The sequence below is a fragment of the Leopardus geoffroyi genome, chromosome B3 (genome assembly GCF_018350155.1).
Source record: "Leopardus geoffroyi isolate Oge1 chromosome B3, O.geoffroyi_Oge1_pat1.0, whole genome shotgun sequence".
Lineage (NCBI taxonomy): Eukaryota > Metazoa > Chordata > Mammalia > Carnivora > Felidae > Leopardus > Leopardus geoffroyi.
Genome location: NC_059337.1, coordinates 108684648 through 108706061, shown reverse-complemented (window position 1 = coordinate 108706061; position 21414 = coordinate 108684648). Strand labels below are relative to the sequence as shown.

The window sequence follows — 21414 nt, the reverse complement described above, 5'->3', positions numbered from 1 at the left end:
CATCATGGCCCACTGGGAAGTCCCACCGAACCAGCAGCAAGGTGGGTGATAGCATTGTTCCTAGCTCACTCATTTCTGCTGGCTTTGCTGTCTTTAAGACAAATGCATACTTCGGCTGGACAGCTGCTGAGGAGGCTTTTTTAGTGCCTCTAAATTCACCAATGGGAACACTTTGTTCAGATTTAACAAAACAAGGATGTGCAGGTACACCTTGTGACATGAGGTAGAATGCTGCTATTTTTAGGAAACCTGAAAACAGGCTGAATTGTCACAGGAAGGGAACATGCCAGGCCCAGCAGCCTGAGGGTAACAGAAAGATGCCAGGGACGGTGGCCAGACGTATGACCCCACTCCCCAGGATACTGAGCCACCATCCTGTGCCACTATCCTCTGCCTTCTGAACAGCTGAAACTGTGGCTGTAAGAGCACAGAAAGGGAAGAGATGGAGCAGGGAGCAGAGGGGATGGCCACAGGACAAGTGGGGTAGGGGGAGAAAACAAGTGAGAGGGAGGGAGGGAGGGGAAGAGGAGAAGATAGAGCTGTAGCAACATCAGTATTTCTTCAAATGCAAACTCTTTAGTGGATCTCAGGGGCAACATGGCAGGACCGCACCTGCCTCACCCCTAGTCAAAACGCCAAGTGTTCTCTGCCATTGCCACTGGACGATCAGGAAACATGTCATTTGCCTTGTGAAGCTGGGAGTCGTCACCTTTGGTTGACAGTACGGTGCTCTACCCTACCCATCCCTGAACAGCCAGAACAAATTTAGCATGATCTGCTGTCAACTTTGTCACTTACACTAAACCATAGTTACCAGTGCTCTTCTGTTTGCTAGGAAATCATGGCAGGAAATGAGGAGTCCTTGCGCATTACTATGGAAACCCTATAACTTCCACTAGAAACCATGAAAAAAGGCAGCACATAACCCCATTCTGACTTTCAATCACGAATCTCTCCTAGGAAAAAAGCTGAAAATTAGATGGATTCATTCCGAGTTCCCTTTTCCCCTCAAACACATGGGATTTAGATAAGCTCTTAAAGCAAACTGTGATTCATATAATAATATGTAAACTTGTCTCAAATCTCAGAGGCTTTCTCTAAAGAAGATTCTGATAATTAAAACGTTCCTGCACATCTCAAATTCCATTAAAGCAATATAGTTAAATAAAGGCTCTTCCAGTGAAAGTATTTCTAAGCTCTGGTCAAAGGGTCAGAATATTTGTGCCCTTTGCTCAATTTATTAAAACAGTAGCAATTATGAAAAGTGTAATACTAAGAACGTGTATAACAAATGTTCTCCTATGTCATTGTTAAGGGTTTTTAAAAGCCATTCAAAAGAATTTGTATTTAGAAAGCACCTACTATGTGCTCACCATGATATGAAGAAAGATTAAGAACAAACTAAGCACAATTATTATCAGAAACATCTTTCTAAGTCTATTGATTTAGGGTCCATATGTGACATATTCAAATTTTTTTTAACGTTTATTTATTTTTAAGACAGAGAGACAGAGCATGAACAGGGGAGGGGCAGAGAGAGAGGGAGACACAGAATCCAAAATGGGCTCCAGGCTCCAAGCTTTCAAGACAGAGCCCGACGCAGGGCTCGAACTCACGGACAGTGAGATCATGACCTGAGCCGAAGTCAGACGCTCAACCGACTGAGCCACCCAGGCGCCCCCATATGTGACATATTCGAGTGAAGGTTTCAAATTCACAGTCCAAGCACCTTCCTAATGAAACTCCTTGTTGAAGGAAAACTAACATTCATCACGTTTCTAATGTGTGCCAACCCTACCCTTACAGTATCACGTGGTCCTGTCCACCTTGACCTCCCCACCTCCACCAACAACCTCACTAGATTGGTTTCATTACCATCAATGACACAGATCATGACACACAAGCTTAGTGAGATGGGAGTGATCTGCCTGCTGGTCACAAAGGCCTGGTCAACTGGAGAACTAGGACAAGGCCAGCACCAGCAATGAAGGGGTAGGGTTTTCCCTATCAACAACAGAATCCTATTCTGCCTAAAAAGTAAACCAGACTTTGATGAAAAGATATCCAAAGTCCACAGATTAGAAAGAAAAGGGAACAATAACATGGAAAAACAGTGAGAGCAGTTTGGGCATGTGGACAGGACAGGATAGGGAACTGCTACCAATGCAAATAAGCTTTGATTATTGTGGGGCTCTGAGTATCTGCTGGTGGGACACACAGACCTCTTAGCTGGGGGAGCTACTTAATACAAAGTACCACCCAAACTATCTGCAATGGGTAGTGGTGACTCCCTCAGGCAAAATTAAGAGGAAAGAAGGAATGGACGGTGGGCAAGCGGAAGTCTTCTTTCACTGAACAGTGTTAGGGTTCACTACAGGAAAACTGTTGTAATTTGCCTAGGCTACACAGTTTTAAACTCTAGTAGGTGTATTAAAGGTCCATTCTGCTTATCACAGATGAATTAAACAGAGCAGAGTTGGCTTCAAGCCACTGAGTTTTACATCGGAAAGAAACCTCAGAGGTCAATCAGAACAATTCTATCACTTTACAGATGAGGAAACAGAACTTGTGCAAGGTTGTACAAGCAAATTAGTGGGAGAATCAGGAAAACTGAGCTTGCCTCAGTCCCAAGCCAATCTCTGTCCACTATGCTGCATCCCATGCTGCAGGGTCATCTCCTTGGCACCTGGTGCAATGCAGCTTGATGCATTCTACAGTACATTTTACCCACCAGTGTAGTCCCAAACCAGACCTCTTCCTGTAGTCTCCTTTGCATAACCATGCCTCAATTCTGTAGCAACATGGCAGCTTTAGGATTGAAATGTTCATAAAGTGTTCCATGTTTTCAGTCATTAGAGGGTTTTTCTCACACTGATTCTCCAGTTTGAAAAAAGATTTTAGATAACTAATATTTAATGAGCACTTGTTGATTTTCTGGGTACTTTTTAAAGATATTTACATACAGGTACATGAGAAGGGAAGCTCAGAATTGTTTGAAGAAATAGAAAATCAGAAACTACCTAAATATCAAACATTGAAAGAAGGGTTGAATCAGACCAAAATATATCTATGTGAATTTTTTAAAAGATTATGCAATCATTAGAGTTATTATAGGCATGGAAATACCTCATGATACATAGTTGAACGAAAAATTTATACAGGCAAAGTATATGCAGCAAAATACCATGTTTCTACAAAAACAACAGCGATGCACATATATGAATGCGTGCACATATATGGACACACATATGTACATATATATGCACGTGCACACATACATACACACATATAAAATGTGCACCAAAATGTTAATTTGAGGGTTGTGAGAATGAAATACAGGTGATTTTTTAAATTTTCTCCTTATTTTGTATCTTTATAATTTTTCTGCTATAGAAATTTACTTTTACCTCAAATTGAAAATGAGAGCCAAATCATAAGAGACTGTTAAAAACTGAGAACAAACTGAGGGTTGATGGGGGGTGAGAGGGAGGGGAGGGTGGGTGATGGGTACTGAGGAGGGCACCTTTTGGGATGAGCACTGGGTGTTGTATGGAAACCAATTTGACAATAAACCTCATATATTGAAAAAAAAAGAAAGAAAATAGTTTTTTCTAATGTTAAAATGATTGGCCATGTAGGCAATCCTAGAAATGTCTGATAACCTAAATCTCACTGTCCACACTGAACCAACCCACAAAAAACAGGTCCAGGTCCCCAGAGTCTAAGGAACTGCAGATTCCCACACACAACCAGGTGTTTTCGCTGGGGAAGGACCACACAGTAAGCACACACTTTCCTCAGAGCACAGGCAAGAAGGCAACGGTGGGACTTCCTACCTTGAAAAGGCCAACTTTGTTTTGTTTTTCCCAACACCTCCTTTGTTTCAGGGTCCACGGGCTGGTTAGAGTAGTTTTTACACCTTAGATTTTCAAGAGAAAATAACTTCATTATATGTTCCCACATCTAGGGACGGGGGTGGAAAGGTGGGAAAACAGGATGAAAAAGACAAGTTTGGTGGTTCCAACTGTCAATGATTTCCCTTTGTAATTTTAGAGACACAGAGTGAGAGTCCTTGCTCCAGATTCAGGTGCCCTCTTTCCAAAGCCAGAATCTTTGTGAAAGCAAACAATGAGAAAGGAGCTTTGTGGCCTGCCCCTTTGCCTTCACCCAGCTCTCATCTCTGTCAGGCAGCATGTTGATTTAACTGTCAAACACTAAGCAGCACATCTTTCAAGAGGCTCCACAGACCACTCCATAAACCAAAAAAGGAATATAACAAACAAGTGGCTGAAAGCTTTGTGTTGCCATAGCAACTAGACTTGCTTCCCTACACTCACAGGGTAAAAACTATTCCACCAAAAAAGAGAATGCAACTAATAAACTTGATATTTTATTAATGCTTCTGTACATGCCAGGTCAGTGTTTCCAGAGACAACACAGCCAATGCCAACTACCAACCATGTCGAAACTGCCTGGGCTTGGAAGTCTGGGCTTGGTAGGCTTTGGTCGTTCATGTTGAGTGAGCAGAGATGTCACGCTGGTCCGCTCAGCAGACATTTATGGGACTCACACTTCACCACATAAGGAGACTTCCATACTGCATAACATGCGGCAACTGTGTACATGAGTCATAGTAGCTCAAGTTCATGAGTAAATAAGGTCTGGAGTAAAAATGAGACAGGGGAGCTCAGGGAGATAAGAGGGTCTGTGTTTCCTCCATACCACGTTTCCTTTACAGACTCCTGCCAGAGACCAGAAGTCTATAAAAACAGGTGGGGGTCATGATTCCACCCTTGGTTTCTGGCAGCTGAGGTGCTGGGAAAAGGGAGGCCAACCCACACACTTTTCTGAGTAGCAATGGTACCAATCCTCTGGAGAGAGGACAGGAGGATGTCTCAGTTACAAAGGAGCTGGCTGTGCTGGCTAGTGACCACAGCACCCAGTCTGTGTTCAACTGGTTAAAGCAGTGCCCACCTTCAATGTAAAACGATCCTCTTGTCACCTTTGATGTCATGCTCTCTAGCCCTGCCGTATATCCAGAAGATGTCAAGAGCATGAAGGTCAACTGGATGAAAGAACACCGCTGGTGGCAGCGCAAACTGGTATGATTTTCCTGGAGGGCAGTTTTGTGATACGTATCAAACACCATAAAAATTGCAGAGTCTCTGACCCAGGTATTACATTCTAAGAATTTACCAAGGATATAATCATAGGTATGCATGATGATACTGAAAAGATATTAGTTGCAGTGCTGTTCATAATAGAGAAGAATTGGAAACAAAAGTTCAATAACATGTGAAAGGTGTTAAATGAAGTTTAAAGCAGCCACACAAAAGAATTCTGTGCATCCATTAAAAGGGCTGCAAGAAAAATGTTCAGACTACACTAAGTCAAAAGTTTCAAAATATATGAAATATCCTTTTTAAAAAATATAGATGCAGATGTAGAAATAACTAGGAAGTCACACATCAAAATAATAACAGTGGTCCTTGCGGGATATATTTTTTTAATTCATCAAATTGGTCATAACAAAATGCTATAATGTAACTTAAAACCAATAGAAGCTTAAAAAAGAAAAGACAGCATATATGTTTGCTTCATCCTGTTCCCAGAAAGGGATGTATAAAACTAAAAATCAGTTGATTACCTTAGTTTTATCTCCTCAAATTGAAAATCATGAATTGTACCACAATGCTGAAAATGGGCTGTTTGCATTTATTCATTAAACACTGACTCATTGCCTCCTATGTACCAAGTGTTGAGACACTGAGTAAACAAAGACAATGCAGAGGTGGCGGGACCATCAAACAGTTCTAAAGACCAGGGAGTAACATCAGCTCTGCAAGTAGACTGAGAATGGGGGCAAAAGAGAAGTGGGAAGGTCAGGGTATTAGTTTCCTTCCTATTGTTGCTTTAACAAGTTATTGCAAACTTAGTGACTTAAAACACAGATTTGTTATCTTCCAGTTCTGTAGGTCAAAAGTCCAAAAAGGGTCTCTCTGGGCCAAGATCAAGGTGTCAACAGAGCTGCCTTCCTTTCTGGAGGGTCTAGGGGAGAATTCGCTACCTTGTGTTCTGCTTCTAGAAGCAGCTTGGATTCCTTGGTGTATGGCCCTTTCTTTCCCCATCAGAGCCAGCAAGGGCAGATCAAGACCTCCAGGCACACCACTCTGAGCTCCACTTCTGCTTCCCTCTTCTATTTGTGTGGACTTTTGTGATTATATTGGTCCCATCTGCATTATCCAGGCTACTCTCCGTATTTTATAAGGTCAGTTGATTAGCAACCTTAATTACCCTTTGTCATGGAACCTAACACATTCACAGGTTCTGGGGATTAGGATATGAACCTCTTGGGGAGGGGCGAGCATTATTCTGCCTATACAGCCAATTTAAAAATCATTACATTGATCCAAAGGAGAGCCTGAAGGATGGCAATAGCAATTCAAATAGGGTGGAAAAGGCAGTTCCATCAGATAGGAGGTTGAAACCTCCAAGGTTTGGTAGCCAATCAGACATGGGGAGTGAGTTGGAGCCTAAGTGGCAGATGGAAGCTGTTACCACTTGCAAAGACAGGAAACACATGCAAGGGACCAGCTGACAGAGAAAGATAGCAATGTGGATGCATGTGGTACTTGAGGGACTCATGAGACATGAGTAGACATTCCCAGTAGCATTTGGCTCTGTGAGCAGATGGTCTGGAAGGAGGTCTGGACTGGATAGAAAGAAGTGAGATACAGCAGCACAGAAAGCTCCTGGATGAAGCAAAAGAGATAAGCAAGGCAAACTGTCTGCTCTAGCATGAATCACATGGAAAGAAGTCTTTCTTTAGGGATATCTTCACTTTGTACCCAGCGTCCACAGGTAAAGAATGTTAGATGTGAGCACTACACAGGGCAAGGAGGATTATTCCCAAGGTGGATTAACCAAGCTGGCCCCCTTCTCACTCAAGTAAATCCATAGGAAAAACTGCCTTATGTTTCCAGAAATTCTAAAGTACTCCTCTAAGTTAATGGCACCACATAACTGCTTTATATATAATTCAATCTGGTGAACTGAGTTCTACAAAGACTGTGGTATATTTTCAGAAGTCTTAACTATTTTTTTCAGGAAAAAAAAAGAAAGAAAAGGGAAAAAAGGCAATTAAACAACATTTGAAAACATTTAAGATACCAGAAGTTTTAAATCACTCTTACAGCTAATTTGGGGAATGCTTTTTAGAAGTACTCATGGAGAAAACTAAGAAAACCCATTTGATCACCCAAAGCCACATTTCAGGCTTCTCATAACACATATTGACCAGGTACATAAATGCTCTATCAATGCAGTGGTAACATAAATCTAATATATTTCAGACGTGCCTTCGCTCTAAATCAGGGAGCACAGAAAAAAGAAAAAAATGTGTTTAAAAAATAAAAAAGTATTGGTCATATCAGTTTTGGTTTTGTCTAACTACTACTGAAGCAAATATTCTCCCCTGAAACATTTAAAGCCCAGAAGGAGGGATGTGGGTAATATTTAGATCCAGAGGGGTCCTAAGAGTGAATTCAACAGCCTCTTAAATATGAGGCCACTGAGGAAAAGAATTAATGGCTTGCCCAAGGCCACTTTACCAATGGCCCAACTCCCAGGCTAGTCTTCCTCACATGGCCTCTGAATCTGTCTTTTTCACCTGCCCAGTACACATTCTCTTCTTCATACAACACACATATTTCATCTATTCCTGTCCATCTCACTGTATGAAATCATAGATACCTAGAATTTTCTTTCCTCATTTCATATCCACCACTCAAACCTCCAGTGACTCCAACAATGTTTGTCTGGTCTGCCAAACCTGAGAGGTTAGTGAGCAGGCTTGACTAGAAAACTAGTCACAGAATCTGCTCGGCCAGTTTTTTTTTAATGTTTATTTATTTATTTTGAGAGAGAGAGAGAGAGAGAGAGCAAGCAGGGGAGGGGCAGAGAGAGAGAATCCCAAGCAGGCTCCATGCTGTCAGTGAAGAGCCCTATAAGGGGCTCAATCCCATGAACTGTGAGATCATGACCTAAGCCCAGATCAAGAGTCAGTCAGAGCCACCCAGGTGCCCCTGCTCCAACAGTTCTTACAGAGCGATACTGAGCACAGCTAGGAGAGATGGCTACATAACTAATAATCAGAAGTTTCTTCACTAGTAGTCTCTGAACCACTATTCTGCTGGGCCTCAGAATGGATAGAAAAGCAAAACTAAGCCACTGTTGAGCAGGCAAAGCAGCAAAAATTTGGTTAGCATGAGGATTTTTCATAGACATTTAGCAATGTTCTTCCTCCATGGTACAAAGTACTTCCCCACACTCACAGGTTGTCAGTAATGACTATGCACACAGGAAGTGTCAGGCTTCTGTCTATTAAATCGCCATTCTTCCTGCAGGAGACAGTGCTTTGACATGTGCTTTTATCCTTATTTATGTACTTATCCTCATTATCATGTTCCTGATAACAAGTTGTATTCTTTCCATACACTAGCCTCCAAAGAAAGCAATGCTCAGTTCTTAACCCAGGTTATTAAAAAAAATAAACAGACCCCTCCAGTGTACCTTTGAATGGAGGAATGGCCAATATCTACAAACATGAGCCAATCTTACAGAAAAAAAAAACCAGCTTTGCAAACTAGAACAAAATGTAATTGCCACCACCTTCTCCTGCCAATCCCGGGAAGAGTGGCCTTCTCATCTAGAAGTAAAAGATTCAGGTGTCCTCAAATGCCAAACCATGTTGTCGTCAGATTTCTGGGGACTATAGATCACTAATCCTTGCATACACCTGGCTGGGTAATCAGACACATAGAAAGTAGGCTAAACAGAGGCTGTACCAAGGGCAAAGTTTGAAGGGCAAGTTTAAAACTTGACACAAGCAGAGAAGTGAAACTTTGGTTATATACTATCTTCCTGCAAATTGCTGCATAATGAACAGTTTTCTAACACCTACTTCCCTTAGGGTCCCTGAATGTCCATTCCTATCTCCAGTGACAAGAGGGCAAAGCAATGCAGTCCTATTACAGCTCTGGTTAACTTCCTCTCTCTCCTTTCTGGCATCCCTCCACCACCAGCCTCCATCTAGCTCCAACTCCTAACCTCCCTCTGTTTCCCATCACAGTCAGATGAATTAACATGACACAGATCCACCAGGGGTTAAACCCTCAGCCATCAAAAATTCCCAAATTAATTCAGAATAAAACATAATTTTAATAGATTAAATACCAATTTTACACCTTATGGTTCATATACTACTTTCAAAGAAAACCGTCTCCCTTCCCTTAGGACACCAATGTTAGCCCAAGAGTTGTTGACAACTCACCTGGCTCTGTGGAACATTCACAACCACAAAGTAGGTTAAACCAGGTATGGTATTTCCTTGAGAAAGAGTTGATTCAGTAATTGCTTCAAGGCTACCTAAATATTCCTTGAAAATGCACCCTTACTTCCCCTTCTTCTAACTCAAGGTTATTAATTTTTTCCTAATTCTAGGTCCTAATATCTCTTTACCCTCGTTGGAGTGAATAATGCACACTCCAACTGCACAAAACATCTCCCGTCTAAAAGGGGTGAAGGAAATTTAGGTGCTTATTTGAGTGTGAGAATCACCAAAGGAATGTTTGCTAAAGAGGAGGTAGAGAAACTGGTCTGACTCACCATGATAGCTACTGCAACCTTCTGCCTGACTCATTTAATAATTCTTTCTCAACTTCATAACCACCTGTTCAGTGGCATTATTAGTTCTCTCTTTATGAGCAAAATTATCTTCCTGATAAATTTGCTCCAAATTTTTATTCATTTCCTATTGAACCGTAAGTAACTATTCCCTTTAGGGAACAGATGTAATTTGCTGTCCTGGCTAAACTCGGACTCTGTCCATAAATATTTTGCTAATCATAAGAGTGCTTTGTTTCTCTCATTGGTGCCTACAGCCCCTACAATGAAACACAAGTTCAAGATCACAGCCAGGATTTTGATGGAGACAAAATACCTAGTCTCCCATGAATATCATAACATGGAAGCAAAATACATTATTTCCCAAATATTAATCACTCATTTCTTCACTGAATAGCTCTATAGAGCTTCAGGCTGAGATAAAGCCACACTTCCAGGAATTTAAGTCCTGGAGGATCACAGAAGGTCATAAGTAAAACTGAATCCAGGAAAAGTAACTGAGCTGTTACTCTGTGAAACAAATCAGGTGAAATTATGTGGCATGAAGGGCCATTATTGTTGAGTTGTAATAGATTTTAAATACTCCCACTTCATACAAGAGAAGTCATTTAAGTACAGCTGAGAAATTGTTATAGGATGTCTAATTTGTCTATTTTCCCTATGTATGAAAGAACTGGCATTTTATTTTCATACATACTTTTTTTTTTTCAACGTTTATTTATTTTTGGGACAGAGAGAGACAGAGCATGAACGGGGGAGGGGCAGAGAGAGAGGGAGACATAGAATCAGAAACAGGCTCCAGGCTCCGAGCCATCAGCCCAGAGCCCGACGCGGGGCTCGAACTCACGGACCGCGAGATCGTGACCTGGCTGAAGTCGGACGCTTAACCGACTGCGCCACCCAGGCGCCCCCATACATACTTTTGAAAAAAGCGTACAAACTCAGAGTTATAAGCCTCACCACAGTGGTTCCAATCTCTGGAACTAAGAATCCCCTTCAAAACTGATAAAGGCTTTCAATTCTCTCCCAGAAGAGAAAAATACACAAACAAAATTTTGTAAATCCATTCATAGAATGTATTGGCATTCCCCTAAAATCCATCCCCATAAAACCTTCTGAGGTCCTCTGCTTCAGAGGTAATATCTGGCCCATGCTGAGGTCCACTTCTTCTATTAAGCAAACACAAAAACAATTCCTCTTTCACAATTACAGCTCTTCTAAAAAGTGGTAGGTGCTCTCCTTGCAAGTGGCCTTCATCAGACATTATTTTTACATTCTTTTATTTTCCTGGTCACACTCATCTTTTCCCAAAGCATAGACAAAGAATGTTCTGAAAAATGAAATGGTATGCCTCAAACTGAATTAAGTTGCCCATCACTGGGAAGGTACAGAGACTGGATTCTCACTTGTTAGGGGTATGGTAGAGGGTATCCAAGAATCAGAAGGGGAATTGGAATACATATCCTCTGAAGTTCACTCCAATCTGAGATTTCATGATTAATTCATACTTTGATGCCTTCTATGTCTTTCACTGTGTGGCACTAAAGACTAAATACTATGTTTCCCATGAAGTTCAACCAGGAAAAGCATGTATTCTACTATCATTGTGCACATTAATTCGGGCAGGATCAACCTTATTTTACTTTCTAGCATCTGTTATCTCAATTTTTTGGAAGACACAACTTAAACTCCTACTGAGTCCTAAGTTAACTAAAACCCCTATATCTTCTACACATGTTCTGTTAAGTCACATCACCCACCATTGTTGACAATTCATTTATTCAATTTGCTCATTTAGGCAATATTCTTTTATTGATAGTCTAGCCAATATTGAGGGAGAGAAAGTCTCTGCCCTCATAAAGTATACACAATGGTGTTACACAATTTGAACCATGACCCCAGTCCTTGAATTTTCAAGTTTTCCACTCTTCTGAAATATCCACAATGATGAAGAAAAAACAACTCCTTTCCTTGAAGATAAAACACTAATCATACACAAGCCCTCACAGAGCTTTCAGATAACTCTTTCAGGACTTCACCTTCAAAGTGAGAAATTCTGACTCATTCACTTCAAGTGAAAAGTGAGAGGAATATAATCATTGCATCATAGACCATTAGAGGAAAATAAAGCAAAAATATGAAAGACAGCCATAATAAAGCCTAACCTTGAAATTTTCCTGAGAAGAGAACACATAGGAAAACTGTGCATAGGAAAACTATAATTATATTCTCCCAGAAATCCTGGAGAAGAATCCTTTATTTTTCATCTATTAATTACAATGGGTCTATGTAGTGCTATACAGTTTCTGAAGTAGTTCTGGAAAGTGTTTGTTTTCCACAATTTTAAATGCTGAGAATATAATTAGCTACTTAAATGCAAATGCTAATACATCAGTTTGTGTCCACAGTGAACACTCTTTGCACAACACATGATTTGATACTAATCTATGCCAAGATTTTCTTCCACAATCACAAATTAACTGAAAATGGCCACAGGAATTCCCTCTTTACTGCCAAAAAGCTCTTTTCAGGCTTAACACTTTCCAACCTACACAGGAGGACTCATCCCAGGTATAAAAAGCTGAGGGAAGAGAAAAGGAGGAAGGAAGAAAAGGGAACAATTGAAGAACATCTTACATCAGACACTATCCTAGGCTGTCATGCCAGAGACCACTACTTTTTCCTAATACCTATTTCCTCCTTCCTCCTTAGGAATAGAACCACCAATTAGCAACTGGGTGAATGGCAGTCCCAGAATAAAGATGGTATTTCTCAGCACTCCCAAAGGGCAGATGAGGCCATATGACTAACGGTTGGCCAAGGAGATACTAACATCAGTCTTAAGATCAACTTTGAGGTGTGCTGAGAATCGTGAAACAAGAAGACAGAAGGAGCATGGGTCCCTGATGAACAAGAAGCCAACAAAATGGCCCCAAACTAAACTACCTGTGGACCTTGTTTAGGTGAGATAGAAATAAACTTCTAACCTATTTAAGGCACTGCAATTTGGGGTTTTCTGTCACTTGTAGCTGAATTTAGGATATAGCAAACTTATTTAATACATGTAATATTTCTATTAGGTAGATATTATCATTACCATTTTGCACAATAAAAAACTGAAGAATATTTTTACTAGGTCCCTCATAAATAAAAGAATCCCATACATGAAAAGAAAACATAGTAGCATAAGAAGCAAGCAGCACATCTTGGTGCAAAAGATAGATAACAGCACTAACTAGATTGTCAAAGAATTTTTTTTACATAAAATATATATGATGGCATCCAAATATTACCTTGGCCTAAAAGTCTCAAATACCCTCAAATATTTTCAAAGACCCACAAATTATTAGGGGTCCTTAGTGTTTTGGTTTAATCATCTCAATAAATAACCTTCACCCAAATGATCCCACCCTCTGTCTTCTTTATTCACTATATTCTTTTTTATCTCCCCAGGACCCTTAGCACAGTAGTAGGTATAACCAAAGGCATCAAAAAAAAAAAAAAAAGCCATGTGAAGGAACTGTATAATATGCAAAAACCACCACCTCAAATTTTATTTCAAAACACTTTCAATGTCTTTATACCCCTTTCCTTCCATCCTGATTCAGTATGGACAGTGGTCTTTCATACACAACATTATAGAGGTATTAGCTTTGCTCGACTGATATTTAACTTTTGAGAGAAACGTTCATTTCTCCAAACCAAAATATATTAATTATGGTCTTAATGAGGAATGTGGTCTGGGGCACCGGCGTGACTCAGGCAGTTGAGCAGCCGACTTCAGGTCAGGTCATAATTTTGCAGTTTGTGGGTTCAAGCCCTGCAACAGGCTCTCTGCTGTCAGCATGGAGCCTGCTTCGGATTCACTCATATTCATTCATTCATTCTCTCTCTTTCTCTCTCTCTCTTTCTCTCTCTCTCCCTCCCTCCCTCCCTCCCTCCCCTCCCCAGCTTGTGTGCATGCATTCTCTCTCTCTCTCTCAAAAATAAATAAACACTAAAAATTTTTTAAAAGAATGTAGTCTTATAATCACTTTTGTCAACATGGTTTTGAAGTAAGGTCAAATTCCTATTAATAATGTGTTGATTTTTAATCTATATAAAGAAGTGACAGCATGATTTTCAAGAACTTCAGAAAATGTACCAAATACTAGATCTAGATAATTAAGTTGTGACAGTCAAACACTTAAGCTGAAAATTCATTTCCATTTGTCTGGCATAGCTATTTAACTGTACTGCATTCCAATAAATGCATTAGGATGTTCAGAGGATGTAAATAAAGTTTTCCTTCAGATCTTACTTGGACACCTAGTAGTAAACAATTGCACAACAATTAAGTCAAAGTGTTTGTCCTCACTTGTTGGCTAAAATGCAGGAATGGATTGTCATCTAGTGGCGAGGTCAGAAAGTAAGAAATTTGGAGAAGAGAGGTTTGGGGTCTCTGGAATGATTGTTTGACTTGGTGCAATAAAGCAGAGCAGTAGAAATCAATATAACTTATCACCAAGATCAATGCAGTTCCAACCACATGGCATTTTTTAAAAAGAAAAAGATGAAAGAGCCAGTTTATTTTATTGATATACTTCCTATGAATGAGTTTGTTACCATAGTTCCCATAATTTCTGGCCCAACTCAGAATATTTTTTGTTACCCTAATAATTTTCTATATAATTAAAAATTTGCAGGAGTCATTTTCTCCCAGCATGCCAGAATAGCAGAAAGAATGGTAAACAAATAATCACTCACCTCTTTCCAACATTAGTTTCATCACCACCAAGAAGAATTTATGAAGCATTTCTTTACTTCTTTCCCCAGCACTAGGTTGAGCCCTAAGTGTGCTCTTTTCTTTTGAGAACATAAACTGTTAAGTACATGCCAGATCGTCTTATTTTAGGCATAAGAACCCTGGGCCCACTTTAAACCAAGGAAAAAACCTCAAAGAAGTACTTGCTTTGGGTAAAATAGTGTTTCATTGAAGCTAAGACGTTCATTGAAACCTGGCTCATTGAAACCAGGTCTGTCTGCTCTGAAGTCTTTTCTCTTAACCACTGTACTGACTGTTTCATCTCACTTCCAATGGGACATGTGCTTTGAGGCTGTTGCCCCACAGGTGACAGACTGGAATCTCTCTTGCTGGGTCCCCCATGTGACTAATAACAACCTGCAGAGTAGCTAGTTGGGGTTAGACAATGTTGAAACAGGAAGAGGCCAAACACAATGGTTCTTCTATGGCCCAAGCCCCTAACTCTAATCAACAAAACTACCAGGGCTCAGGGAAACAGCTGACAACCTCAGGTGACAGTACTCAACATGGAATGCAGACAGCCAAGGAAGGAATCACGAATGAATATATAAACAGGGCTGACACAAAAGCAAATATTGACACTGCCTACAGAGCAAAGGTTATGAATACTTAATAAGAACACAGAAGTTTCCTGTTACAAAGAATGGGACTAGGAAAACTGCCCCCTCACTTGTGATTACACAGAGCCTCTCAGAGGAGAATTTCACGTGCAGTCAGAATAAGGAAGTGGCTTGTGACCTTTGCAATAAAGGGCGATGATGCTGGACCTGAGTCAAAGGACAAAATCAGCAAAAGGAGAGGGTTCTAAGGCAACCCATTGCTACAGGAACATGAGATGTGTGGTAATGATGAAGCAATACAGAAGCACTTATTTTCTTCAACAAACAAAAAAGTTTTATCAGTGCTTACTGTGCCAGGCTCTGAGGGAACAAAGACGAATTAGTCAGTGTACATTCTCCAGAGAGAGGTAAGAGCAAACACAGATTTAACCAACACACGTTAATTACGAAGCTGGAAGTAAGTACAAAGGGCTGAGGGGACACAGAGGAGGTGCTCCTAAGTCAGAATGGAGCTTTGAGGAGAGTTTTTGGAAGCAAGGCTGTTTAGATGTTTAACCAGGTAATTGACAGCACAAGATCTACAGTCAGACTGTAAAGGTTCTACCACTCACTGCTCTGTAAATAAGGCAGACTACTTAACCCTTCTGGGCTTCAATTTCTTCATCTGTAAAATGGAAATAAGAATAGTATCTACTTCATGAGGATGTCCTAAAGATCAAAATTTAGAAAAGAGTCTGGCACATGCAGTAAACAAAAGTTACCTAGCTGAATTGCCGAATAAAATAATGAACATTCATTCAACAAATAAATGAATGGATCCAACTATTCAGGGGTGAAAGGAATCAAGAGGAAGCCTTTCCTGAATGTCAAATGTCTACAATGCCTATGGGACACACAAGTAAAGATTTCTAGTAGTACATGCAAGTCTAGAGATAGGTCTGGTGCTAGAGATAAAAATTTGAGAATCATCAGGTGGTTGAAGTAATGAGAAAGGATGAGATCATTTAAGAAGAGAGAGAGGACCAAGAGGAAGATTACAACCAAGCTCTGAATAGATCAAACATTTAGAAATCAGTAAAGGAAGAGGAGCCAGCAAAGGGAAATAGGGAAGAGGAAAAGTATGTGTGTGGTAATCAGATGAGTGAAAGGCAAAGGGACCAGCATCAGCTAAGGCACAGGAACGTGAAATGGCAATGTGTGTATATGCAAGGTTGGGAGAGGGGTGCAGATTACTATGTTCAGTTCTACCTACTAAACTACCTACTATGTTCAGTACTACCTAAGCATAAACCAAGAGACAATGGGAAGATGGAAGATTGAGATAAAAGTAAAGCCAGAAGGTGACAAACCTTGTATGTGAAGTCAAGGACTTTGAATGATTAAGAGACTTCAAAAGGTTTTAGCCAGGAGAGATGTCTGGCCAGGTGTGCATACTAGATAGCTTATTCTGGTAGCTGTGTGGATAACATCTATGGGAGGCAGAATAATAGACCCCCCACAAAGATGTCTGTCCTAATCCCTAAAATCTGTGAATGTTTGTTTACATGGCAAAGGGGCATCAAGGTTGCAGGTGGAATTAAGGTTGCTAATCAGATGACCTTAAAATAGGGAAATTACCCCCCATTTGCAGATGAGTCCAATATAATCACAAGGGTCCTTAAAAGTGAAAGAGAGAATCAGATGAGAAAAACATATAAATGGTAGCATGAGAAAAACTCAATCCACTGTTGTTAGCTTTGAAGATGAGGAAAGGAGCCACAAACTACGGAATGTGGGCAGCCTCTGGAACCTGGAAAAGGCACACACACACACACACAAATCTTCCCCTAGGCCCCCAGAAAAAAAACTTAGTCCTACTGAAACCTTGATTTTATCCCAGTGATGTGCATTTCAGACTTTTAAACCATGGAACTGAATGACAAATTTGTGTACTTTTAAGCCACTAAGTTTATGGTAATTTGTTAAAACAGCAATAAGAAATTAATGCAAATGTCCTTAAGAGGTAAAAACACTGAAATCTGAAAAACCAACTGGGAGGCTGTTGCATATGTGCTGAGGAGGAAAGATGAAAGTCTGTCTTAGGAAAAAGGGAACAGGGTAGGAAAGAGAATGGTGCTTCTCTGAACATCTATTGTTTACCTCTTGTGATTATCAACACATCTCTGTCAGATGAATAGGTAGGTCTCTTCATGGAACATGTGTACCACGTCAAAATTAAGATATATGCCTACTGAAGAAAAACTTACCTAACAAACTGAATTGGAAACAAAGGAAGTTTAAAATAGGGATCACCCATAGTCATGCTGAACCTTTAAGACCACACTCCAGGATCTGTCTTTTCTTCTATGAATCCTCCCATATGTTGTGGTTTTATAACACTTCCAAAAGTTAGAAAAATGTTTTTTATAACTTTTTATTCTCTCCTTTACATTCCTCTGACACTTAAAAATTCCTTGCCTACATGCTTGCAATACTAGTAATTTTCTCTCCCAGGAGCTACCTTCTGCTTCTCTTTTTTATGCAAGTAATTCATATTCATTTTAGAAAAATTAGAACACAAGCAAAAGAAAAAAGGTAAATCATTCTAATCCCACCCCCTTGAGATAACCATTTTTTTTTTGCATTTCCAGAGGTATCTTTGAGAATGTTTTAGTGTTTGTACATATTTGTGTATTTTGTAAAAGAATCTTTTTTAAAGAAAAAGTACTCTTCTAAAATGTCACGGTTCCACAATTGTATGGTCAATTAATCTTCAACAAAGGAGACAAGAATATGCAATAGGAAAAAGACAGTCTCTTCACCAAATGGTGCTGGGAAAACTAGTCAGCTACATGCAAAAGAATGAAGCTGAACCACTTTCTTACACCATACACAAAAATAAACTCAAAAGGATTAAAGACCTAAATTTGAGACCTGAAACCATAAAATCCTTGAAGAGAACACAGACAATAACTTCTGACATCAGTTGTAGCAACATTTTTCTAGATATATCTGCTGAGGCAAGGGAAACAAAAGCAAAAATAAACTATTGGGACTACATCAAAATAAAAGCCTCTGCAGGGCAAAAGAAACAATCAACAAAACTAAAAGACAACCTAATAAACAGAAGAAGGTATTTGCAAATGATATGTCTGATAAAGGATTAGTATCCAAAACATATAAAGATCTGATACAACTCAAAACCAAAAAACCCCAAATAATTGAATTAATAAGTGGGCAGAAGGGCAAACATTTCTCCAAAAAAAACACAAAACATACAGATAGCCAACAAATACATAAAGAGATGCTCAACATCACTCATAATCAGGAAAATACAAATCAAAACCAAAATGAGATATCACCTCACATATCTCAGAATGGTTAAAATAAAAATACAAGGTACATGTGTTGGCATGGATGTGGAGAAAAAGAAAACTTCAAGCACTGTTAGCGGGAATGCAAACTGGTGCAGCCATTGTGGAAAACAGTATGGAGATTTCTCAAAAAATTAAAAATTACATTACCATATTATCCAATAATTCTACTGCTGAGTATTTACCCAAAGAATGCAAAAACAGTAATTCAAAAAGATATATGCATCCCTATGTTTACTGCAGCATTTTTTTTTTACCACAGCCAAATTATGGAAGCAGCCCAATTGTCCATTGATAGATTATGGACAAAGAAGATGTGGTGTGTGTGTATGTGTGTGTATATATATATATATATATATAGAGAGAGAGAGAGAGAGAAATATTACTCAGCCATAAAAAAGAAAAATTTTGCCATTTGCAACAACATGGATAGAGCTATAATTATAGATGGTATAATGCTAAGTGAAAAAATTAGAGCATGACAAATACCATATGGTGTGTCATCTTAGGCAAAATTTAAGAAACAAACAAAGAAAAAGGAGACAAACCAAAAAACAGACTCTTAACTATAGAGAACAAACTGATGGTTACCAGCAGAGGGGTGGATGGGAGGGATGGGTGGAATAGGTTAAGAGAATTAAGAGTACACTTATCATGATGAGCACTGAGTAATGTATAGAATTGTTGAATCACTATATTGTACACCTGAAATTAATATAACACTGTATGTTAACTATATTAGAATTAAAAATGTTTAATAAATTAAAAAAATAAAATTTCTTGCAATATATCACGAATCTTTCAACAAATATAAATAAATATTTGAAATATAATTGTTAAAGGATACTAGGTAGTTCAACATAAGAATATGCCATTATTTTCTCAGTCCCTTTATCACTGGACATTTAGTTTTGTTTTTTCCTTTACACCCTATCTTCTTGTGTACCCCTCCCCCTTTTTTTCATCCAGGTGTTCTCAGACATCACCATTGGTTGCCTTAGGTTAGTCTTGCTGCAGTATAGGGCTCCTACTCCAACAACTGCTCTAGGTAGCTGCCATATCTTCCCCATCTGACTATTCAGATCTCCCGGACCTATCTTAGCAGGATGGCCCTGAGTAATATGGAGGCAAAAGTGTATTTAAAGCAGAACAACAAACTCAACCTTTGTCAACAATGCTAATAATGACCAATGATATATATTAGTCTGAAAACTCTTCAGTGCCAAAGTTTTGGTTACTAAGACTAAAAAATTCCCTACTTTGCTACTGCTTATAGTTTATAGTTCCATGTTTGTTTATAATTAGGAAAGCATTACCACATAGTGGTCCTGACTCTTTTTTTCAAGTGGCAAAGGTATCTCAAGTAACTTTAGGCAAAAAAACAAGTTGTTTCATAATCTAACATTAACAGATCTCGATGCTCAGACAGTACCAAGGTCCCTCTTGACCTCCTGTCTCTATTTTCAATTGTGCTGGCCTTACTTTCAGGTTGAGGGGGTTTCCCCTCAATGACAGCAGCACTTCCAGGTTCCGATCATTATAGTTCCAAGTCCAGTAAAAGATTGCTCCTTCCTCAATATCTCCATATAAATCTTGGAACTGGCTCTGTTTCAGCCACTGGACCACTAGGGTTATTTACTTATCCCTGTGGCCCAGAGGATGGTTAGGTTCATTGACTTAATTAGAGTTGGGTCATAGGCCTCCCATATGGTCAAAGACATCAGGTACAGTTACCAGAAGAAGAAAAATGGATGCTGTGTGAGCAATACCATAGACTTTCATGCAAGAATGAAACTCTCTAGAACAGTGACCTTAACTTTTGGGGGTCACAAACCCCTCTGAGAACCTAAGCTCTCTGTGGTAGAAAATGAACAAAAGAACACACAAACACACGTTGGCATATGATGCACTTGTGGACTGGATATTTACTTCCTTCACTTAGGTTAGAATATACAAGCAGGCTTACAAAGAGTTATGTTTCTCATTTCCATCCAAAAATTAATGGGTATTTTCTGAGCAATATTGAAATAAATCCAAATTTTGTCCCCCCCCAAAAAAAAAATCTGCTTAAAGGAGCACTGAGTGGCTCAGTTAAGTGGCCAACTCTTGATTTGGGCTCAGGTCATGATCTCATGGTTCATGAGACAGAGCCCCACGTGGGGCTCTGCACTGAGAGTGCAGAGCCTGCTTGGGATCCTCTCTCTCCCTCTCTCTCTGTCCCTTCCTCTCTCCCTCCCTCCCTCTCTCTTTCTCTCTCTCTCAAAAATAAATAAATAAACTTTTTAAAGATCTGTTCAAAGGTAAATTTAAACATGAAGATGGAAATTGACTTAAATAAGAAGGTGAAATTATGAAATGGTTTTGAAATAGAATTTGAGCCATCTTTACTTAAGCAACTTTTCATCTTGATAGCAACTAGTCCTAAAAAAATAATGACACACAGCAGCCAAGAATCATAGCACCCATCTTTCACCTTAACAGACAGACAGGCTTGTATCAAGGAAGAATGCTTCAAGATTTGGATGAATTCATGTTGTGCCATTTCCTTTGTCCTCAAATCCATGAGATCATCTTTGGCAAAGACTGTATCATTGATGCACTGATGTCAGCATGGAAAGGATTAATAATCCATGCTTCAATATAAAGGTCTTCCAAGTAGAAGCAACCTTTAAGCTAATTCTGCAGTATTCCCAGAGGTCTGTACATTTCTGCTCGTAGGAAGATCAACTAACAGGGCATAGTCACACTGGACTTCATCACACAGGAGCAATTTTCCAGCAATGGAATTCATATAGGTATCTACTTCCTTTACAGTGGCAATCTGATCAAAAACAAACATCCATCATGTTGAGCTGGGAAATAAAAATATATATCTAATCATTATATGTATGTGTGTGTATACGTACACACACACACACACACACACACACACACACACACACATTTACAAAAGAAGCCAATAAAGACTTAACTCCTCCTTGACAAATGGTTACAAGTGGGCTTTTTTTATTTC

General features: G+C 39.5%; 1 protein-coding gene across 8 annotated transcripts in view; it reads right to left on the bottom strand.

The window, feature by feature from the left end:
• SYT16 (synaptotagmin 16) overlaps positions 1 to 21414 on the bottom strand; it is a 260098-nt gene that overhangs the window by 152554 nt on the left and 86130 nt on the right. For 2 of the 8 annotated variants that reach the window (XM_045451177.1, XM_045451180.1), the window contains exon 1: positions 14431 to 15016. The exons of 2 other annotated variants lie outside the window; for them this stretch is intronic. Coding sequence is in view for 3 of the 6 variants with exons in the window: in XM_045451181.1 (XP_045307137.1) it covers positions 14431 to 14542 (112 nt within the window). In the remaining 3 variants the exon portion in view is untranslated. Of the gene's footprint in view, positions 1 to 14430; positions 15017 to 21414 lie in introns of those variants that run through there. 4 more of the 8 variants (XM_045451181.1, XM_045451178.1, XM_045451185.1 and 1 more) reach the window with 4 other exon arrangements.